The 18,545-nt window shown below is 35.0% G+C and overlaps 3 protein-coding genes across 7 annotated transcripts; 1 reads left to right on the top strand and 2 right to left on the bottom strand.

The window, feature by feature from the left end:
- Positions 1 to 33: 33 nt before the first annotated feature.
- On the bottom strand, positions 34 to 2,796 carry LOC139856852 (protein BUD31 homolog 2). Its single transcript, XM_071845567.1, has 4 exons — positions 2,689 to 2,796; positions 1,363 to 1,464; positions 1,060 to 1,247; positions 34 to 325 (listed from the first exon to the last, which is right to left on the bottom strand). The coding sequence occupies exons 2-4, from the start codon at positions 1,454 to 1,456 to the stop codon at positions 170 to 172; spliced, it is 438 nt and encodes a 145-aa protein (XP_071701668.1). The 5' UTR covers positions 1,457 to 1,464; positions 2,689 to 2,796; the 3' UTR covers positions 34 to 169.
- Positions 2,797 to 5,441: 2,645 nt separating this feature from the next.
- On the top strand, positions 5,442 to 9,846 carry LOC139840969 (uncharacterized). The gene is made up of 6 exons (XM_071831226.1): positions 5,442 to 5,630; positions 7,931 to 8,068; positions 8,166 to 8,243; positions 8,368 to 8,433; positions 8,553 to 8,618; positions 9,112 to 9,846. Exons 1-6 carry the CDS (start codon positions 5,442 to 5,444, stop codon positions 9,844 to 9,846), a joined length of 1,272 nt encoding a protein of 423 aa, XP_071687327.1.
- Positions 9,847 to 10,183: 337 nt separating this feature from the next.
- LOC139856817 (uncharacterized) lies at positions 10,184 to 17,712 on the bottom strand. Of its 5 annotated transcripts, none has more exons than XM_071845528.1 (15): positions 17,363 to 17,712; positions 16,291 to 16,417; positions 16,168 to 16,205; positions 15,918 to 16,011; positions 14,597 to 15,690; positions 14,366 to 14,497; positions 13,547 to 13,682; positions 13,423 to 13,462; positions 13,123 to 13,195; positions 12,692 to 12,757; positions 12,377 to 12,454; positions 12,111 to 12,283; positions 11,845 to 11,891; positions 11,130 to 11,385; positions 10,184 to 10,622 (listed from the first exon to the last, which is right to left on the bottom strand). In XM_071845528.1, exons 1-15 carry the CDS (start codon positions 17,608 to 17,610, stop codon positions 10,327 to 10,329), a joined length of 2,898 nt encoding a protein of 965 aa, XP_071701629.1. In that variant the 5' UTR covers positions 17,611 to 17,712; the 3' UTR covers positions 10,184 to 10,326. The 5 variants fall into 5 exon arrangements, with proteins under 5 accessions (XP_071701629.1, XP_071701635.1, XP_071701659.1 ...); XM_071845534.1 differs by having other exon boundaries at positions 13,610 to 13,682; XM_071845558.1 differs by lacking the exon at positions 17,363 to 17,712 and having other exon boundaries at positions 15,918 to 16,006; positions 16,291 to 16,381.
- Between the last annotated feature and the right edge of the window lie 833 nt (positions 17,713 to 18,545).

Here is an 18,545-nt window from a genome sequence, read left to right as displayed (position 1 = left end):
GAACGCTTAGCATAGCCATTTTATACCATACAGTTCAGTGTAAAACATGTTAACGATGCTCAAGCAAGTGACAGTTCAGATATAACAATAATACATGTTGATGTTGATAACTATAGTACCAGGAAACAAGTGAAGTGCATCAGCGATATGTTTGGTACATGATAAGTGATCAATCTCCACTTGCACAACCCTTGCAACCGCAATGCACACACTCTATAACCTTCTCTTCACGCAAGTGTTTTGGCACTCTACAAACACATGTTGTCTGAAAGTTGTGATCACGTGGCTGAATGCATCTTAGACAGCAAAGTCGTTCATATCCAGGCTGAAACTCAAAAGCAACACACAAAACATAAATAGTTACTTTATACATGATAACTTAGCATTGAAGCACTTTAATACAATTTAGTTCAAAATTTTAAAATACACGCAAGTCAAGATTAACTAATTTTTCATCTGTAGAAACTGTAAAATGCTAAAAAGGGGATAGAACATGATTACATGAGTAACTGAACATGTCATTTTTTTCATCACCCTAAAAAAACGCAAATTTTTTTATATTAGGGACGTACATATGAGTATATGACCTGAATTAATGAATTCAAGGAACACCTAACACAGCAAATCAGCAATGAACACCTATAGACTAAATTTATATTGCTTATTTAATAAAAACTAACATGTTATTACTGGTTTTGCAAGCAGTGGTGGAAACACTAAGGGACAAGGGGGGCACTCGCCCCCAATGGATTTGCAATTTCAGTGTAAAAATTTTGGGTTTTTCGATTTTGGCCCAAGTGCAATTTTTTTTTTTTTTTTTGCCCCAAAACCTTCACATTTTGCCCAAAAACCTCCATATTTTGCCCGAAAAGGTTGCTGCGTTTTTAAATTTTTTTTTTTCCCGCCCCGGGTGAAAAAAAGTTCTGTTTTCGCCACAAGGCTATCTGCTAGTTAATACTAACGAGTAATGTGCTGATCAGAGTATGGTCAAATAATTGTCAACGCAGTTGAACAAAATCACGATTTAATGTGAACGCCACAAAGGACGAGATGGCTCACCTTCTTCCACTTGGCAATAATATTACGGTCAGCATAACCTTGATCCAAGCAAAACTCAAAAAGTTCCTTTGAAATTTCTTTCCTACGATGGTAAAGGTCGAAGATGTAGCGACTCTTCTGGTGTGCAATTTTGAAAATAGGCCACAAGGCCTCACATTTTCTTTTCCCATCATGCGGATCATTCTCGGCTGATTAGTTGCAAAGCATATTACATTAGTACCACATTGAAAATAGAACCAGTTAATTACAAAAAAGAAAAAAAAAATTAAAAATAAAAAAAAATAAAGAGAGAACAACACAGACCTTCTCTCATCTTTCCTTGTAACTCACGAAGAGTCGGTTCTATGAGTTCCCATCCCTCTGGGTACTTCACACGATTTGTCTTCACTTTAGGCATTCTTCCAACTGCAATATACATACATCAAACAAGATAAATAAAAGATCGGTATGCTCTGATTATCTGCATGAAGCAACTATAGTGTAGTAGTGATCATCAAGAATAACTTATATAATTTTTTAACAACTTAGGTATATAAAAGAAAATCATTCCCTATAATAAAATTCCAGGCACATTATTACCTAAACATTTAAAACCTTGAAATCAAGAATTAGCAAAGACTGCAAAATTGAATGGATATTCAATACTTTTGATGTTTAAGTAAAAAGAACAAAATATATATAACATAATGATTAAGACATGTCCCACATAACTTAAATATTTGAACAACATGCCTTGGCTTTGAACAGGCATTTTTAGAATCAAAAGGAAGAGACCCTAAGCTAGTAAATACAATGGAGTCTGAGGGAGTAAGACCATAAGCAGCCAAACAATCTGCAGCTTTGTCCTTAAAGAGACACGAGAGAATTTCAATAAAAAAAAAGACATGAGAGAATTTCGATAAAAAAAATGTCCTTTTCCAGCAAGCACAACTCACCAGAAGCTATAGAAGCTCGACAAATAGCAGTTGTTATAAATTTATTTTCACCCATAATTATAATTATCATGGTTTATAGTATTTCTTCAGGGATATTTAACGTTAGAGTGACCATCCTATCCTTAACCAATATATTTGATCAATCAATCTCAAATTAGTAACTTAGATTCTTAACAGTCGCAATGCACGGGCATATAAAATCATGTTATCCTTAAAACTGAATACAATTTCCTAAGCAACAGCGTGTGTAACGATCAGCATACAATAAGAAGCAAGCTTCTTGTTCATTCATTTACAAATAATAATAAAATTGTTGATTTATAATGACCTAATCATTAATTCCCAATCTGATTTTTGCCGTTAAAAAAAATAGTAATAATTTCCAATCTGATTTCACACCGACCATAACCAAATTGCAATTATAAAATTCGTAACTAGGTGCTTCATATACAAAGAATTCATATAAAGAAACTAGGGCTACATATACAAGTACAAAGAATTCATATAAAGTGCTTAAGCACGAAATATGTCCAAACTAACCCGTACAAAGTCGCAAAAATAGAAAAATTAAAGAAACAAGGGTAAATCGCTTATAAAGCATAAAGCAGCAAAATAACTAACAAACCCTAAAAACATATACTTAGGGATTTCGAGCTGTCATAAGGTAAAAAAAAATATAATGAAGGAAAGTAACCTGGTAAACAAAGAATTCAAAACGTGAAGGCGAAGGCGATTCGAGGTGCAAATATGCGAGGGTTTATTCGTGGTTAAATTGTACACGGATTTATTTATTTCTCAGAGTAGGCTAATAAAGTACTGTTATTAACATCATGATGATGATGATGACCAAGTTTAAAGTACATAAATCGTCCCTCTAGTACTTTGTTATTATATGTTTCGTCCTTTACCTTATTTAGTGGTGATGGGCTTGATGGAAGGTGATGGGATTTTTTTGAGGTTTTTGTGGGGTATAGTGCTGATGTGACAAATGTGATAGGGTGATGACGTGATGAAGTTTGTAGTGGTATGTGGTGATATTTATGTGATGTGGTATTTGATCCTATTTTTGTATAATAAATGAGGTATTTATATAACAATAAAAAAAAAAACTGATTGGTGGAGAGTCACATCACCCTCATGTGATGGACTCATCACGCCTAGCTTTTTTTCCCTCCATCACGCCCCATAGTGGCGCGATGGGAGCGTGATGGGGGTGTTTTTTTTTGTTGATCACGCCCACTAATAAGCGTCTTAGGATTTTATTATGCATAGTCTGTCTCTGAAAATTATGTAACGGATTTTTCGCCTTAGTTTGTGGACTTTTTTCAAGTTCTTACATGTGTCACGTTAAATGCACAAGTGGCTCTAATTATTGTTTCATTACCGTATTATTATCTCTATATTACTATTGGTAATTAACTTCGGGGAAATAAAATTAATATATATATATATATATATATATATATATATATGAAGGATCTCGTGTTAGTGAAATAAGGAATATCATTTTTATACAAAACATAATCTTTTCTAACGACGTATGCGTATTATGCAGATCTTGAAATTTTATTCTATATACTACTCCATATTGAAATGCAAACATCATAGATATAATCTTATAGATGCATGGTCAATTGGTCTCCTCTATTACGTTTCTCTTTTTAATGCAATACTTTTTGAACATTAGCTAATAAATAATACTACGTAATGACTTTTTTTTTTAACGGGGGTTAAGAATCAGTGACGGGTCCGAACACGATGTTGAAATCCCTCACTCGATCATTTCCTAGGACGAACATTATATTACAGTCCTACTCCGAGAGAAACCCCCCACGACGAATCATTTGATTATCGTGTGTGGTAGACCCTCTCGGTGAAGCTCGAACGTAAAACGTCCGAGACCTCTAAGGCCCATGAAATGGGCGGTAACTCCAATGAAAATATTTGCAACTCATGAGGGTTGAACCCTGATTTCTCTGATGGTCACCACCAATACACCAACACTGACACACTGTTACTCCGTAATGAGTATTGATACATTCCATATACAAGATTACAAATTTAGTATATATAATTTTAATTTAGTTTTAACAAATTTCACTTGACTTTCGCACAAGCATGTAAGGGCTTTATATATTCTAACCTATATTTTTTTAGAATATACATACATTTATACATTTATTTCATCTCATAACTTAAACATCAACGAAATAGTCAAAAAGGAATTACAATATTACTATCATATCACAATAAACTTTTTATTATTTTACTATGTTTAACTTGTTATATTATTAAGATATTTTGATTAACTTCAAACCACTTTTAGATAACCTAGCTAAGCTGCTAGCTAAATTTGGTCCATTAGTATGCAAACAACTATGAATTTTTGCTTACCTACAAAAATATCTCAACTCCCAAGAAGCCTGCAAGATCTTTTATTTGATTATTATATAAATATAATATATATTATATGTTGAATTCAAGATAAATTAATAAATTTTATTTATATTAATTATATGTAACCATATATTAAGCTATTAGCTCAACGGTATTCGTATTCGCAAATACTATTGAGCCCTACTGAGTGGAAGCTTGATTTGAATAGAAATTGGCGCATGTTCGAAATTTTACAGTCCTTGGAGGCTTAAATGTGTTAAGGGACTTTATTATACCGTGCCACTTTGAGTTTGAAGGGGTCAACTAGAACCTGACATTCATTATGCGTCTTAGATAGGGTATAGCCAAACACGAATGACGAATGCACGATTCGAGTATGTACTCGTGATGAGTTGCCTAGCAACACATGATTAACATGTCCCTGATGATTTACACGTTGTGGATAATATTAATGATATATACTACGATATATAAAAAAAACATAGAATAATAAAAGTGAATCTTGGGGAATGGGCAAACCAAGAAAAAGAAAATAGTGGTTCATAAAACCATGGAGGAAGGAGATGGTTTCTGTTGGCCACTTGTAAATGACAATGCATAGTCGTTACTAGCCATCGCTAACGTGGCCTCTACCGCTTCTATACGTGCCACTTTCTCATACATCAGCCGTCATGAATCTTTATGGCAAGACACATGTCATATTTTCTTTTTCATTCCATTAATTTTAACTCCAACTATCTTTCTAGCTTATTAATATGTGTCAACTTGCATTACCACTTTTCATATCCCGTACATTTTACTATTTCATTTCAAACTTAAAAAGTTTCTAATTTATGTACCGGCCTATTGCTAACCTTCATACATTTTATAGAAGTTTATACTTAATTATAATTATAATTGGTATTTTTTTTTTTTTAATTCTTGTGATTTGAATTTTCTAGTGGCTAGCTAGTTTTGGTACGTTTTTAGCAAGATCTTTTAAGGTCTTGTTACGTTTTTATTAAAAAAAAATAATTGGTAGCGGAGTTGATTATTTTAAGATAACAAATTATGGTATTGGAGAATGAAAGGATGGTGAAGATTGAGTTGGAAGCGGCGGAAGCTTTGGCTGGATTAGCTCAGTTTTCGACGAATTCGTCGGAGTCTTATGATAGTGAGTCGGTTGTCGAACGAGTTAAGGATGAGTCTAACTCGTCGTTCAACACTTTTCCTAAGTGTTCTACTAATTCTAATTGTGAGGTTTGTTACTAATTCACTAAATATAAGCTGCTTAATTAATACTCGTACTCCGTAATTAGTTACTTGATTATGAAGAAATGCCATATATATATAGTGACGGTGGTTTGTTTCGTTATTCAAGTTTGGATCTTAAATCTAATGAATATTGGCTCACGGAATATAATGGGATTTCGGCAGAATTTGAATTGAAGTTAGACACGCGTTGTATTTAGGTCAATTTCAATTCTGCCGGAATTTCATTGAACTCTGTGAGCCAAACGGGACCTTACAATATTAGGCTTGGATAATACAGAATATAAGATCTTTATGCCACTAACTCAAATGGGTATCCGTCCCACCTGGATTTAACGGAAAAATACTTGAAAAAATTATTTAGTAAAAAATAAGGTTTTTATTAGTGTTTACCACGCTGAAAATAAAAAGTTTATTAAATTTTCGCATCCGATCCATCTGTCGAGTCTTTGAGTTCAAGTTCCGCCTATGCTTATTAAAATATAAAAATATACTATGTCATAAGTAGTTTATATTTTGAAAAATATCGAGTTTTGGACAATAAAAGATTTTTGGGCCTATCAAATCATAAATGTCACGTACGTGACATCAAACGATTGTTTTCCCCCCGAAATAGAACATTTAGATGTACATCATTTAACCTATCTATATATACATCTATTTATGGTAAGTGGGCTGCTGCACAAATGTATCATCTTGGTAGGGATAACTTAACAGTATTTTAACGTCATTTTCAAAATACTCAAATACCTGTATATGTGTAAAATATCTGTGGTGGCTAAGTATAATATAAAGGGTATTTTGTAAAACTATATAAATATTTAGTAGATTTATCAAAATTGAGTGTTGAAGGTCATTTTCCTAGTTGGTATCTTTATATCTTTATTATCCACCGTAATGTTTGATACATCCACTATGATGATACAACTTTTGTGCATACAGTTCTATTGAATGTAGTAAAAATAATGGAGGATATATATATCATTAGCATATATATTTTTTTCAATATATATTCTTTTCGGCAAGAATAACCAATACCGGCAACTTTCATCTGGATGAAAGATACCGAAACAACAATACAACGAGACAAAATGACTAGACACAAAACTAAAAAATAAACTACAATAACGACCGCTATTTGCTATCGAGTCTAAAATTGGGCCTAAACAACTAGTCGACCCGGGTTAAAGAAAAAATAAGCTAACAAAAGCACGCAACCCATAAGACAAACTGTATACATAAGCAAACCGAAACAAAACTAAGAACCTAGAAAACTAAACCGTAGAATGCAATTAAGACATAGAAGGGGGTTAAGGGGGTTGCGCCCCTTAGCGGGGGGCCGCAACGCCCCTGGCTGGGGTTCTGTTCCCGGGTGAGCGGGCAGGGTCGAGGGGCCAGCGCCCCGGAGCTCGGGCAGCGCCCTCAAACCTCAACCGAAAAGACACTATACATTATGTCGAAATGGTGTCTGTCAAAAGTTTCGGGCCAAAAGTTTTCCGGCCAAAAGTTTTCCGGCCAAAAGTTACACATTTTTGTATAACAGTTTTTCCCGTCAAATTGAAGGGTTGCACATTTTCATTTGCAACTGCCAATATAACCGAATTTCTTGATTCGTTTCGCACTTTTGCTTTCACATACAACTTATAGAATTCACATTTTTCTCTGATAATCTGATATGTGATTTCATTGCCAAAAACACGAATTGCGTTCTTTATAGAGAAATGAATACACAATTCAAGAATCAATCCGAGAGTCAAATCATACCCTATTTCTAACAACAAATGCATCTTTAATGAATTGAAATGCGATGCATAAAGCCAAGGGCCTGATTAAAACCAATAGAAGTGTCGATAACCCAAGCATCTGCTTCATTTTGAACCGGTTCATGACTTCATTTCCCAACATAATTGAATGATGCAAAGACGCTAAGATCTCCGGGGTCAAAACCGGCGAAAAACATATGATCTAACATTACGATATCATCGCTAACCTCAGAAACCCACACAAGTGTATTCGAACAAACAGGCTCATCAAGATTCACTATAACTAAGTCATGTATGTTATGGTAGATATTCATAACCACAAAACTACATAAGTGTAAGTAAGTCGAAATATCACATCAATGACAAAGATGGCCTTTCGATTTGTAAGAGGATTAAAATAACCCAACTTAGTATGAAGTATTCCGTAGTTATATATTTGTAGACATTTTTTTTCATTTGTTATCATTTCATCTTAAACAGTTTTTAGATTTAATTTGATCATTTATTTGGTTTTCTATTAATCAGGATGCAACAAATTTCGTGTCGAAAAAGTTGGATAAGTTGACTTCGAAGTCAGTAAAGGATGAAAGAAGCGCTGAACTTAGACTAAATCCCACAAATTGTGTATCGGGTGTGAGAAAATCTAGACAAAATCTAACCGAGGTACATATAATAAGACTGCATATCTTTCCGGTTGAGTTGATATCATTGTGCTGTATGTGTTCTGAGCCTTAGCTGAAATAATGTTTCTTAAACGTAGGAGGAAATGGAGGCACGTAAGATACGTAGGGTGCTAGCAAATAGGGAGTCAGCTCGACAGACGATCCGTAGACGACAGGTATCTGTTATAAGAAATTTTACTACCAACTAAAAGCACTAAAACTGAAAATTGCAAGTTACTGTTGATATTCCATATATGTACTGTTGCTGATTTTTTTTTGTGTTCATGATAAATTTTCAAGGCTGTTTTTGAAGAGTTAACAAGAAAGGCAGTTGCTTTAGCATGGGAGAATGACAGTCTAAAAAGGGTATGTACTTTCTCTTTTACTCTCTATTTACTTAAACATATGACCCCTTTTGGTTCTCAAAAGGGTCGAATTCTTGTTTCGTGTATACTGATAAAATATAGCACGCTTTCTTTTACTAGGACAAGGACAATGCCGCAAAACGTTACAATTCGCTCAAGACCAAGAATAAATGCTTAAAAGAACAGGTAAAAACATAACTAATTTAGCAGAACACTTGTATTTCATAACTCCAGCAGAACACTTGTATCTACGGCCCGATTTTATGTGGCAACATCAAGCGTCGATTTATTGGCGACTCGACTGCCGCTTAGTGGCTAAATTGAACTCCAGGCTTGACTTAAAACCTTTGGAAATTCGATTTCTACCATTTTCATGGCGTCTCCTTTTATTAATCTATTTATTTATTAATTTTTATCATTTTTTTTTTTTGGCCGGAGGTCCTCTTAAAAGCAATCTCTTTATCCGTCGAACAGAGAGAAGGAGGATTTTCCCTACTCTTGTGAGTGTTTCACTCGGGGTGGAGAAATGATTTCTCTTTATTCTAGAATAGAGGAAGGATTATCTACGCCTAACCTCCCCCGTACCCCACGTATGTGGGATTGGGTATGTTGTTGTTGTTGTTGTATTTCATAACTCATTTGAAACATGCATTTGACACAAACTATTGAACCTCACTAGATGATCAAAGTAACGAAGATAGAAACAGATGAAACACGAGCAGAGTCAATCACAACAAACCAACCAACCATTTCTGCATCATCCACAAATTCTCCCTTTATCATATACAATCAACAACCCTTTTTACCTTTAGTATGGCCAAACTCGGTCCAATTACAATGTGGCCCGCCAACCGGAATAGTTTTCCCATCCCAAATCACAAATAAACCTGACACATCATCATGTGAAGAAGGAAACTCAATGAGTTCCCTTTATTTACTCCCGTACCCATGGGTGGTTTCTCTTCCCCAAAATAGCAACAACGAAAACCATCCTCATTCTTCTAATCTTAACGATAAACCTAAAGAAACTACAGAATACCTACAATTTTTTCCTGAAAAAGTAAAGTCAGAGACACCAAATTGCAACGGGTTTTCGCATGATGGAGGCGGTGTTGCACGAGAATCAAATCCTAGAGTTGCTATAAACACGGCAAATGTGAGTAGCGACTCGTTTATTCATGAAAATGATGATACTAATACTAGTTTGTTATTGCATCATCTTAAGGCTAGTACAGTTGGTGACAGTGAACAGGTTATAAAAGATGATCAAAATCTCAAAACTCACCAACCTCCAGTTGTGTGCTCAGGTAAGAGATTATGCGATACCGCTGCTGCAACTGAGGCTAGGAAGAGGAGAAAAGAGCTTACACGACTAAAGACCTACTTCCATTGTCGTCAACTACGAATGCATTGATGAACTGATTGAAGACAAGGCACTTTGTTGAGATATGAAAACTTTAAACAAGGAAAGAAAATCAAGATTGCTTGGGAGATAAGTTTTACTTGGAGGTTAAGTTTAACTTAGTGAAACAAGTTTCTGATTTTAGAAAAGTTGTTTACTTAAAAGGCAAAGTTAACTTGTGCAACAAGTGGTAATGAGATTTTGTCTTTGATAATACAGAATATCAGATTAAGAATTTTCTGGCCAAAACAGACTACATACGTTCTGACCGCCGAACCTGGTGGGCAGATGGGTTTTCTGCCTCGAACCTGTTTATTGCACATCTCTATTTGTTAGAAAGATGTCCGTACACAATAATAGTACATACATTGATACTTGTTAAATGTCTGAGCTGAACATAGTGTATGATCTTTTTCTCCCCTGCATCTAATTTACAAATACAAGTCATTACAACATTTTTTTACTTACGTGTGTTCTAGTCGAGTTATGGGATTAAATTATCTGCTGACATCGAACAATTCCAGCAGCACCACCATAACACAGCCAGCTCTCACTCCCTTTGTTCATGTTCCATCTTACACGATGCATTGCAACCATCTTTGGAGGAAACGCTTCTTTCTGTATTTCTGGAACCTCATTTGTGCGCGTTGATGATGCCTGTTCGCTATCTGTTTTCGACCCTTTCTTACTGCCGGGTTTTGTTTTTGCTGTGTTCTTGCTTTTTTCGGGTACCGATGTGTCATCGTCTGATCCCGGGTCACTCCCTCCATCATTGTTGTAACATAGAGCTGGGAACAAATAACGTTTAGCTACTAAAAATAAAGCAGATGCTTTTCGATATAAAATCTCCTAAGATCGTTTTATTCCAGATATCCACGGTTTATTTACCCAAACTGCAAAACTTGCCACCCCTTAGGACCAAGATATAGCATATGAAAACGGGAATCGGTGACAACAAAAACGGCATATATTGTAGTTGATGCTTTTAGGAAGACAAAATTACACAAATTTGTAAAAATTTTGCAGATAGTCCAAAACTTTCTTTTACACGGATAGTCCATTGGTTTGTATAGTTTTCGTGAATAGTTTTTTACCGTTAAATTAGATCACATGACATCCGTGGCAAAAAAAAAAAAGTTTCGTACTATCCGCGAAATTGTTGACAAACGACAAGGACTATCCGTGTAATTTTGTCATTGTGTTAACCAAACTGTATCCATCCCGCATGTACCAAAATCACCAATATTCATTATTGCCCGGTTTGACCCGTGATCCAAAGGGATATGAATACGAACCTAAGGGTTGGTCCTCTGGTGTTTGGCATCTCAACCCTTGTTCCCTGGCTCTTTTTTCTTGATTTGAAACGGCTAGAAACCCGCGTCTCGATCTCGGGGTATTACCCCATTCATTTGATGATTTCTTCATGGGAAATGGTATGTCGGGTAATGGATTAACAATAGTAACAACCGATCCTTCCATAGTAAGAGCTCCGCAAAGATAATGAGGCTCCCGATTTCTACGTGGGTCTTTGTCCACAGCTTTCGTTGTTAGCTGCTCAATTTCATAGACTGATTTTTGTTATTCAAATAAAAAATGTTATATATCTAATATATCATATTTGAGATGTTTAAACTGGATTATTCTCACACGCACAACTCCAACTTATAAGTAGAGTAAAATTTCATAGAAAGGAAGGAAATGCCTTTAGGCAGTTTCAAGTTACGATTCATGGTCTCAAAACAGGCCTTTTAGGGTCAAGACTACCAATCACATGCGTGCAAGGAAAAAATTGTATCTTAATTGATCTGAAGAAAGTATGAACTTTAAAAAGTTGATTTCGGAAATATAGGAATTGGCTCAAAGTATGTCCCTTTCTACATACCATATCGGAGTATATAATAATAGTAATATATCAAATATTCCGAGAAAACAGTTTTTCAAAAACTTATAAAATTTATTAACTGAATAATTTAGAAGGTAGTGGACTTTTGAAGATAAAAGCTCACGGACCTGGAATTGTAAAACTGTACCATTTGAGCAGCAGTATGCAACCATGCCTAAAATTCAAGTAGTCAATTGTGAGATCATAAAAAGGACTTTCGTCTATCAAATCAAATTATAGAAAGCATATTCTTGTTTAGAATTTTAGTCCTGAAGGAGTAGTTTTCACATGTGGATACTTAGGGAGGAGAAACAGCACAGAGCAGTATTTATTTGTAGATACAGTTGATTCAACATCAATACCATTTATTTAAACAAAAAATCAGGGAAGGTACCATTTAGTCTCGACACTTGAACACTCCATATGGAAGATGAAGAACAATGATAGCTATGCAAACCCTGTTGTTGGGTCCCAACAAAGGGTGTACCAGTAACAGCAACATCACATGCAGCCTTTGATAAGCTAATTATCCGTATTTCTCCATCATCAAAGGATAAAACAACACATCTGTATGAACAAAAATATTAGGAAACTAAATATATAAGAGTACCACTACAAAATGAGAAAAATAGAATAAATAAGGAGGAGGTCAAATGATACCTTGGATCTGGCAGCCAATCCAAGCTATATATGATCCTTTGGACTGGGTTTACATCCCAAAGAGGACGGAATGGATCACTGCAAGGGGCCAACAAAATATAGCTGATATTTAACACGAGTACATGACATCAATACACATTCATATATACTTATACAAAAAGAAAAAAAAAAATTCTAGGCAGAAGGCAAAAGGATAGAAATATGGAATGTTGCATCAACGTTATTCCCTTACAATAATAAATATCTTAAAGAGTCAACATCACTAGAACAATTTGAATTAGGTAACATGAAAATAACAGAATCAAATATACATACCGTAGGTCCCAGAACTTTGCACCTTTATGACCTGCAGTCACAATAATATTCGCGCTCTCTAAATCACTGCAAATAATACAAAAAAAAAATGGTTAAAAGCCTAAAGACAGTACAGAAAATATAATTTCTGTAACTAAAGACAGAATTATAATTGGTCAAGAACAATTTAGTCATAGATGTAGTATATTTCTATTTACGGTGATACTTATGGTGTTGTGGAAATGGCTTGACTAAAAGCACCAAGGTATTGTTCAATAAGTTGTGTATATAATATATTGAAGAAATACTTTTGTGGATCATTGGCCCACAATGCCATTTACCACAATTACCAAGATAATAAATTCTAGAAAACTTATGTGAAGCATAAAGGCCCTGGTAACTAGATAGAAAGTTTATGGGAAACATACTGAGGTAAATTTTGAGTCACTGACCTATCAACTGGTGCCCATGCTAATGCCCTTATAGGTACCGTATCCGCACTAAAGCAAAGCAAAGGTCGAGTATCTGCAAATCAATAATAATAGAACAAAAACAACTATATAGAATCACAAAGTAATTAATCAAAACCAATTAACAATGGAATATTTTCAAGGGTTATATGCATAACATCTTAGACTAATCTAACTTCTAACTTATGATTCTCCATATTAAACCTAAAAAACCAGCACTTGGCAGAAGATACAAGCAATGGCATATGTTCCTTGTTCAGAGTGAATAAATAGCATGAGTACCTTTCAGTGGACCATCGGGGGAGAACTTCCAAAGAGCAACCTGAAGTATAGAGATACCTAAGTTAGCCTTAATAAGTCATTATATGCATATCATGCATATAATGATAGTAGAAAAGGTACACACATTTGTACTTTTATGTAAAAAACTCTGGGAGCAGTACAATTGTAGACACGATGCTAAACTTACCACCCCGTCATGACAACCAGCCAGAATAAGATCATGGGGATATGACGTTGACCACTCCACTGTTAGAGGAATGCTGTGATGACATCACATAAGAAAATGAGGTCAAGAAAAATATACCCCAAGGATATCGAAGGTGTAATTGAACAAACAAAAGGATATGGCACTATATAACGCTACTAGATACTGAAAGCGCGTTCGAATGTGTGCAGTTTCTAGATCCCCATTCAAAACCATTTAACATTTCATCAATGTCAAGTAACTAGTTATTCAACCACTTAGATAAATATTTATGTTTATCGGTTTTGATACAAGTAGTAAATCGTTTAAACGTAACTGTACGTTTACTAGCTCAATTGATCGACTGCGACATAGCAAAGGGCCTTTGGTACTAATATCCACAGCAACGTAATAGGTAGCTCTTTCAGAGACTATTCATACACTTGACACTAAACTGTATTATTAAAATCAGAAAATGAAGACCAAAGGGCCTTTGGTCTAGGGGTATGTGAGGAGCCGAGGGCCGAGCCCACCAACCAAGACGTTGCGGGTTCAAGCTTGTGGGACGCATGTATATATATGGATGTATATCCCATGTGGGTTAGGTTATTGTGTAGGCTTGTATTTCTATTAACAAAATCACTAAGAACAATATATACTTATATCCCAAAGTAGAAATATGAACAAGCTAACTTGCTTTATTTTGCAAATATCCCAATACACAATAAAACCATGCAAAGAAAAGATAGTCAATATTACCTCTGCCTATCTCCACATTTCAAGAATGAACACATAAATATGGGTTCCAACTTGATAAAACGAGGATCAGTCCCCTCCTTTCGGCCAGCTGAAAACACAGCTTCCACCGCACGAGGATGAGGAACTTCCCACCTGCAATTACAACTTAAAGTGTGACAAACAAAAAACAAAAATAAAAATAAAAATAAAAATAAGAAATGAATCGACTGAGAAAATAGACAGAATTCTCACACTTCAAGAGCTCCATTTCCAAGTAAGACAGCAAGTTGCCCCATTTTATGTTTAGAAATAGCACGAGTGTCAAATGGTCTCCATTTTACATCCCATGCAACTTCACCATTGTGAGCCAGGCACATTATGAGCCTAGGCGAAACAACATCCATGGAATAATTGCCCCTATCGGAATAAGTTTGAAGGGATAAAGAATCGGCTTCGTACGCACTGGTTCGCATCGGATCCTGACCCTTTAACCCCAGTTTGCATTCTGTTAACTTAGACTTTAAATCAGTCGACGCGAACTTTTCAGGATCTAATTTGCTATTTTTCCGCTTTCGCTTAGTACCCTTTTCGGTGACTAGCTCCTGTATTTCACTAGAATTTTCATCTTCAGTAAATTGAATAGCAAGAGCATGTACTTGTTTATTACTACATTTTGAATCATCTACGGCTTCATCTGTTGGTTTCTTTATTTCTTTTGTACGTTTTCGTGGTTTCTTTTGTTGGTCCTTGTGGGCCAGTCCTGCCACTAAATCACTGCAATTACTACCACCATCTTCAACGGAAACAATTTCAGGTGTCTCGTGTGATATCTCATCTGACTGGCCCAATTTTAAAGAATCCTCAGGGAATTCTATGGCCAGAGGTTTCGGATATTGGCTGTCACCGTCCATGTTACTTTTTCTTTGCTTTGGTTTAACAGGTTTAATTGATAAAAAATCTATAGTCTCAATATTATGTTGTTGATCTACTAAAACTGGTACAAGAGCATTTTGAGAAGTATCTATTGGATTCTTCTTGGGCCTTCCTCTTGGTTTTTTTGGGGCACTGGGCTTATTAATTGTATCAGTGTCTTCTGCAAGTTGGGCTGATTCATTAACGGGAATCTTTCTTGGTCTCCCTCTTGGCCTCTTTTGTTGAGTGTCATCAGAATTTTTGGTAAAATTACTTGTACTCTTCTTTAGTTTCTTTTTGGCCTGAGAAATGACATCACCCTCTTTCACACCAGGATTAAGAAGACCCCATATTTGAATGATACCTCTTCCAGTTAGTGGAGCACCGATCTTGTGAGTCGGAGACTTGGGTGGATGGGAAGCAATCGCAATGAACTAGAATGGAAATACCACATAAACAATTTGATAAATATGGAATACAATGTTGTTAATTAATGGACACTAATGTATAATAAACTGACAATTGGTAACAATCTTAGATCAATAGTCAAAAGCATAAACGTCCATAACTAGATGAGATGTATAACAAGTTAACAACTTTTTTGATAAAGAAAGCAGGGTGTATATGACTAAGAGAAACCATTTATGTAAGTAAGCAGTACCTCAAGATTAGCCTCACAATCGGTCCTCTGATGAACTCTTGGACACCAATCCAATGCCCAAATAAGTCCTCCCACATGCATCACAAAGTCTTTTCTGAAAAGAGATATAATAAGATAACATCTATGAAAGAATTAAAGGATATCAAGACTTTGGGACCCACATTAACGATCATCATAAAACAACTCTTGTCCTGCGTATGACATACTGAATGTAAGGAAATTTAACTAGAGGGGCAGATAGATTACAGACCTCAAATGTGATGACACCGTATTTCCATCTGATAAGTCCTGTATTAATATCTAACCCAAGTGAATAACAATTTATATAATGTGAATAAAAATTGGCACAGTTAGGTGATTACATCTATTACACCTTAGGAACAGTTGCAGAAGAAAACTGAGTTAGATTTATAATATCGGTTACATCCTTCCTCCCAGGAGTTCCACTTTCGCAAGCAAACCTGACAGCTCGAGGTTCATAAGAGAATTGTCTCCAATATCTGTAAGCATCAACACATTTATTCAAGTTGTGTGACTTAAATAAGTGAAATGAGCCATTAACTCTTGTGGCCTTCTGTGCTACTAAATAATTAATCTCGGGTTAAAAAGCAAGGTTAATAAGATAAACATTCACAAAAGCTAACAAACTATATATATACGTTTGCCCAGCTTTGATCACTGATCAACTTTTATGTGATTTATGCTTTCAAAAGGTGGTACAACTATCACCAATCAGTAACTCACATTCAAGTTCAGCATAAAAAAAAAAAAAATGTCACTTAAAAGAAGTACATACTGTCAAACAAAACCAGTTTCATGCTAGCACACAAAAAGCCTATGCATATCTTATAAATGTATAGTTGAATAGTTGATTCGATAACTAACTAAAGCTTGATGAATGCTTACCCAATAAACAAGGCATTCTAAACACTATTGTAGTTGGGCTCAACAGTATATCGGTTCCACATAAGCGCAAGTAATCTCAACTTACTTTTCACTTTTGTAATCAATTTTGAATATATTTGTGAAAAAACTAAAATTCCTTATGCTATTAACATTATAAAGCTACGTTAGTTCTAGGAATATCTACTAATTCACACTAATTTATGTTTTCAAATCTCATTTATTTAGTTATTTATTTATTAATAACCTCTAAATTACATAAATAATGGAGACGAGGAGGTTAAAGAATAATTACAATAGCAAAATGTATTTATTTGTATATTTTACATTTATATTTATATTTTATACTCCGTATAGTATAAGTATTTCTTTTTAGGACGTTTGACTTCCCTAATTGAGTCAAAGGTGTTTCAGCCAAATTAAATAAGCTAACTGAATATGACTTTAAGTACAAATATGAACAAACTAACAGTATAGATACCAATTAAAAAATTAATAAGCATATAAATACACAAATATAAACGTATAAGAATAAGAATTACGTTATGAAAGAGGTGGAAGACGAAATTCGGTTGATTTCATTTTGATCCAGCTCAAATTCTGTTTCTCCTGAAAGCTCTAACATCTTATTCATCACTTTGAAATAATTCTCAATTGAATTATCGAATTTTGTAACTGAAATTCCAGGCGGAAGAACTTCACCATCTGATTCGTGATCAGGACGGTTATCGTAACTATATCGTTGTTCCTCGATCGGAACAACTTGTAAACTTGATTCGTTATTCTTCATTCAATTGTAATCATACACGCAATTGATCTGTTTTGCTGGAACTGGTGACAATTTTGCCCTAATTTTGTGTGGAAGATGTACATGAAATGATACAGTCAAATTGTCAAAAGATCAATCCACTTTACTAAAGTATAAAGTCAAAGGGTGATTTTGGTACTTTTCGGTTATATGGATTGAGCTGTAGATCAAAAGCTAATGAAATGACTCGTGTAACTGCACGTTGTTAAAATAAAACAGTTTAATGTGAATTTAAACGTTAAAGTTATTTAGTTTAATGACCCGACAGATTTCGACTAAGACACTTCTCGTTATTTTTACAAACACATTGATGTAATTGTCATACCCCGTCCTAATCCATCTAGACGAAATCACCAACATCTGGTCCCATTGCGATGATCGACTCCAAGTAATGTCTTTAAAATGAGCAAATGCACAGCGGAAGATTTCTTTTATACCTGAGAATAAACATGCTTTCGAGCGTCAACCAAAAGGTTGGTGAGTTCATAGGTTTATCATAAAACAATAAAATTCATCATTTTGATAGACCACAAGATTTAAATGCTGCATGGTACAAATGGGCCCTAATCCTATACCCACCTGTAATGTACATGCGATATCTTTTAAATACAGTACACATTTCTCGTGTACGAAATCCATTTTTCATAAATCATAGTAACCGTACACATATTCCGTGCACAAAAATAACATACACATAACCTGTGTATAAAATCATTCTCTCGATACATAACATTCACTTTACTTTCATTGCTTGGCTTGGTAACCGACTTTAACATATAATGCGCATAATAATATCTCCAAAACAGAACATCTCGTCTGTATAATAATCATATAAACTTCGAAGTACTAAACACCACGCCCACTAGCCCTTCCGTCTAGTAAACATTCTGGGTGGGGGTGTTAAACCCGGTAGCTAC

The sequence above is a fragment of the Rutidosis leptorrhynchoides genome, chromosome 1 (genome assembly GCF_046630445.1).
Source record: "Rutidosis leptorrhynchoides isolate AG116_Rl617_1_P2 chromosome 1, CSIRO_AGI_Rlap_v1, whole genome shotgun sequence".
Classification (NCBI taxonomy): Eukaryota; Viridiplantae; Streptophyta; class Magnoliopsida; order Asterales; family Asteraceae; genus Rutidosis; species Rutidosis leptorrhynchoides.
The sequence above is the reverse complement of the archived record's forward strand: the minus strand, read 5'-3'. Positions and strand labels throughout refer to the sequence as shown.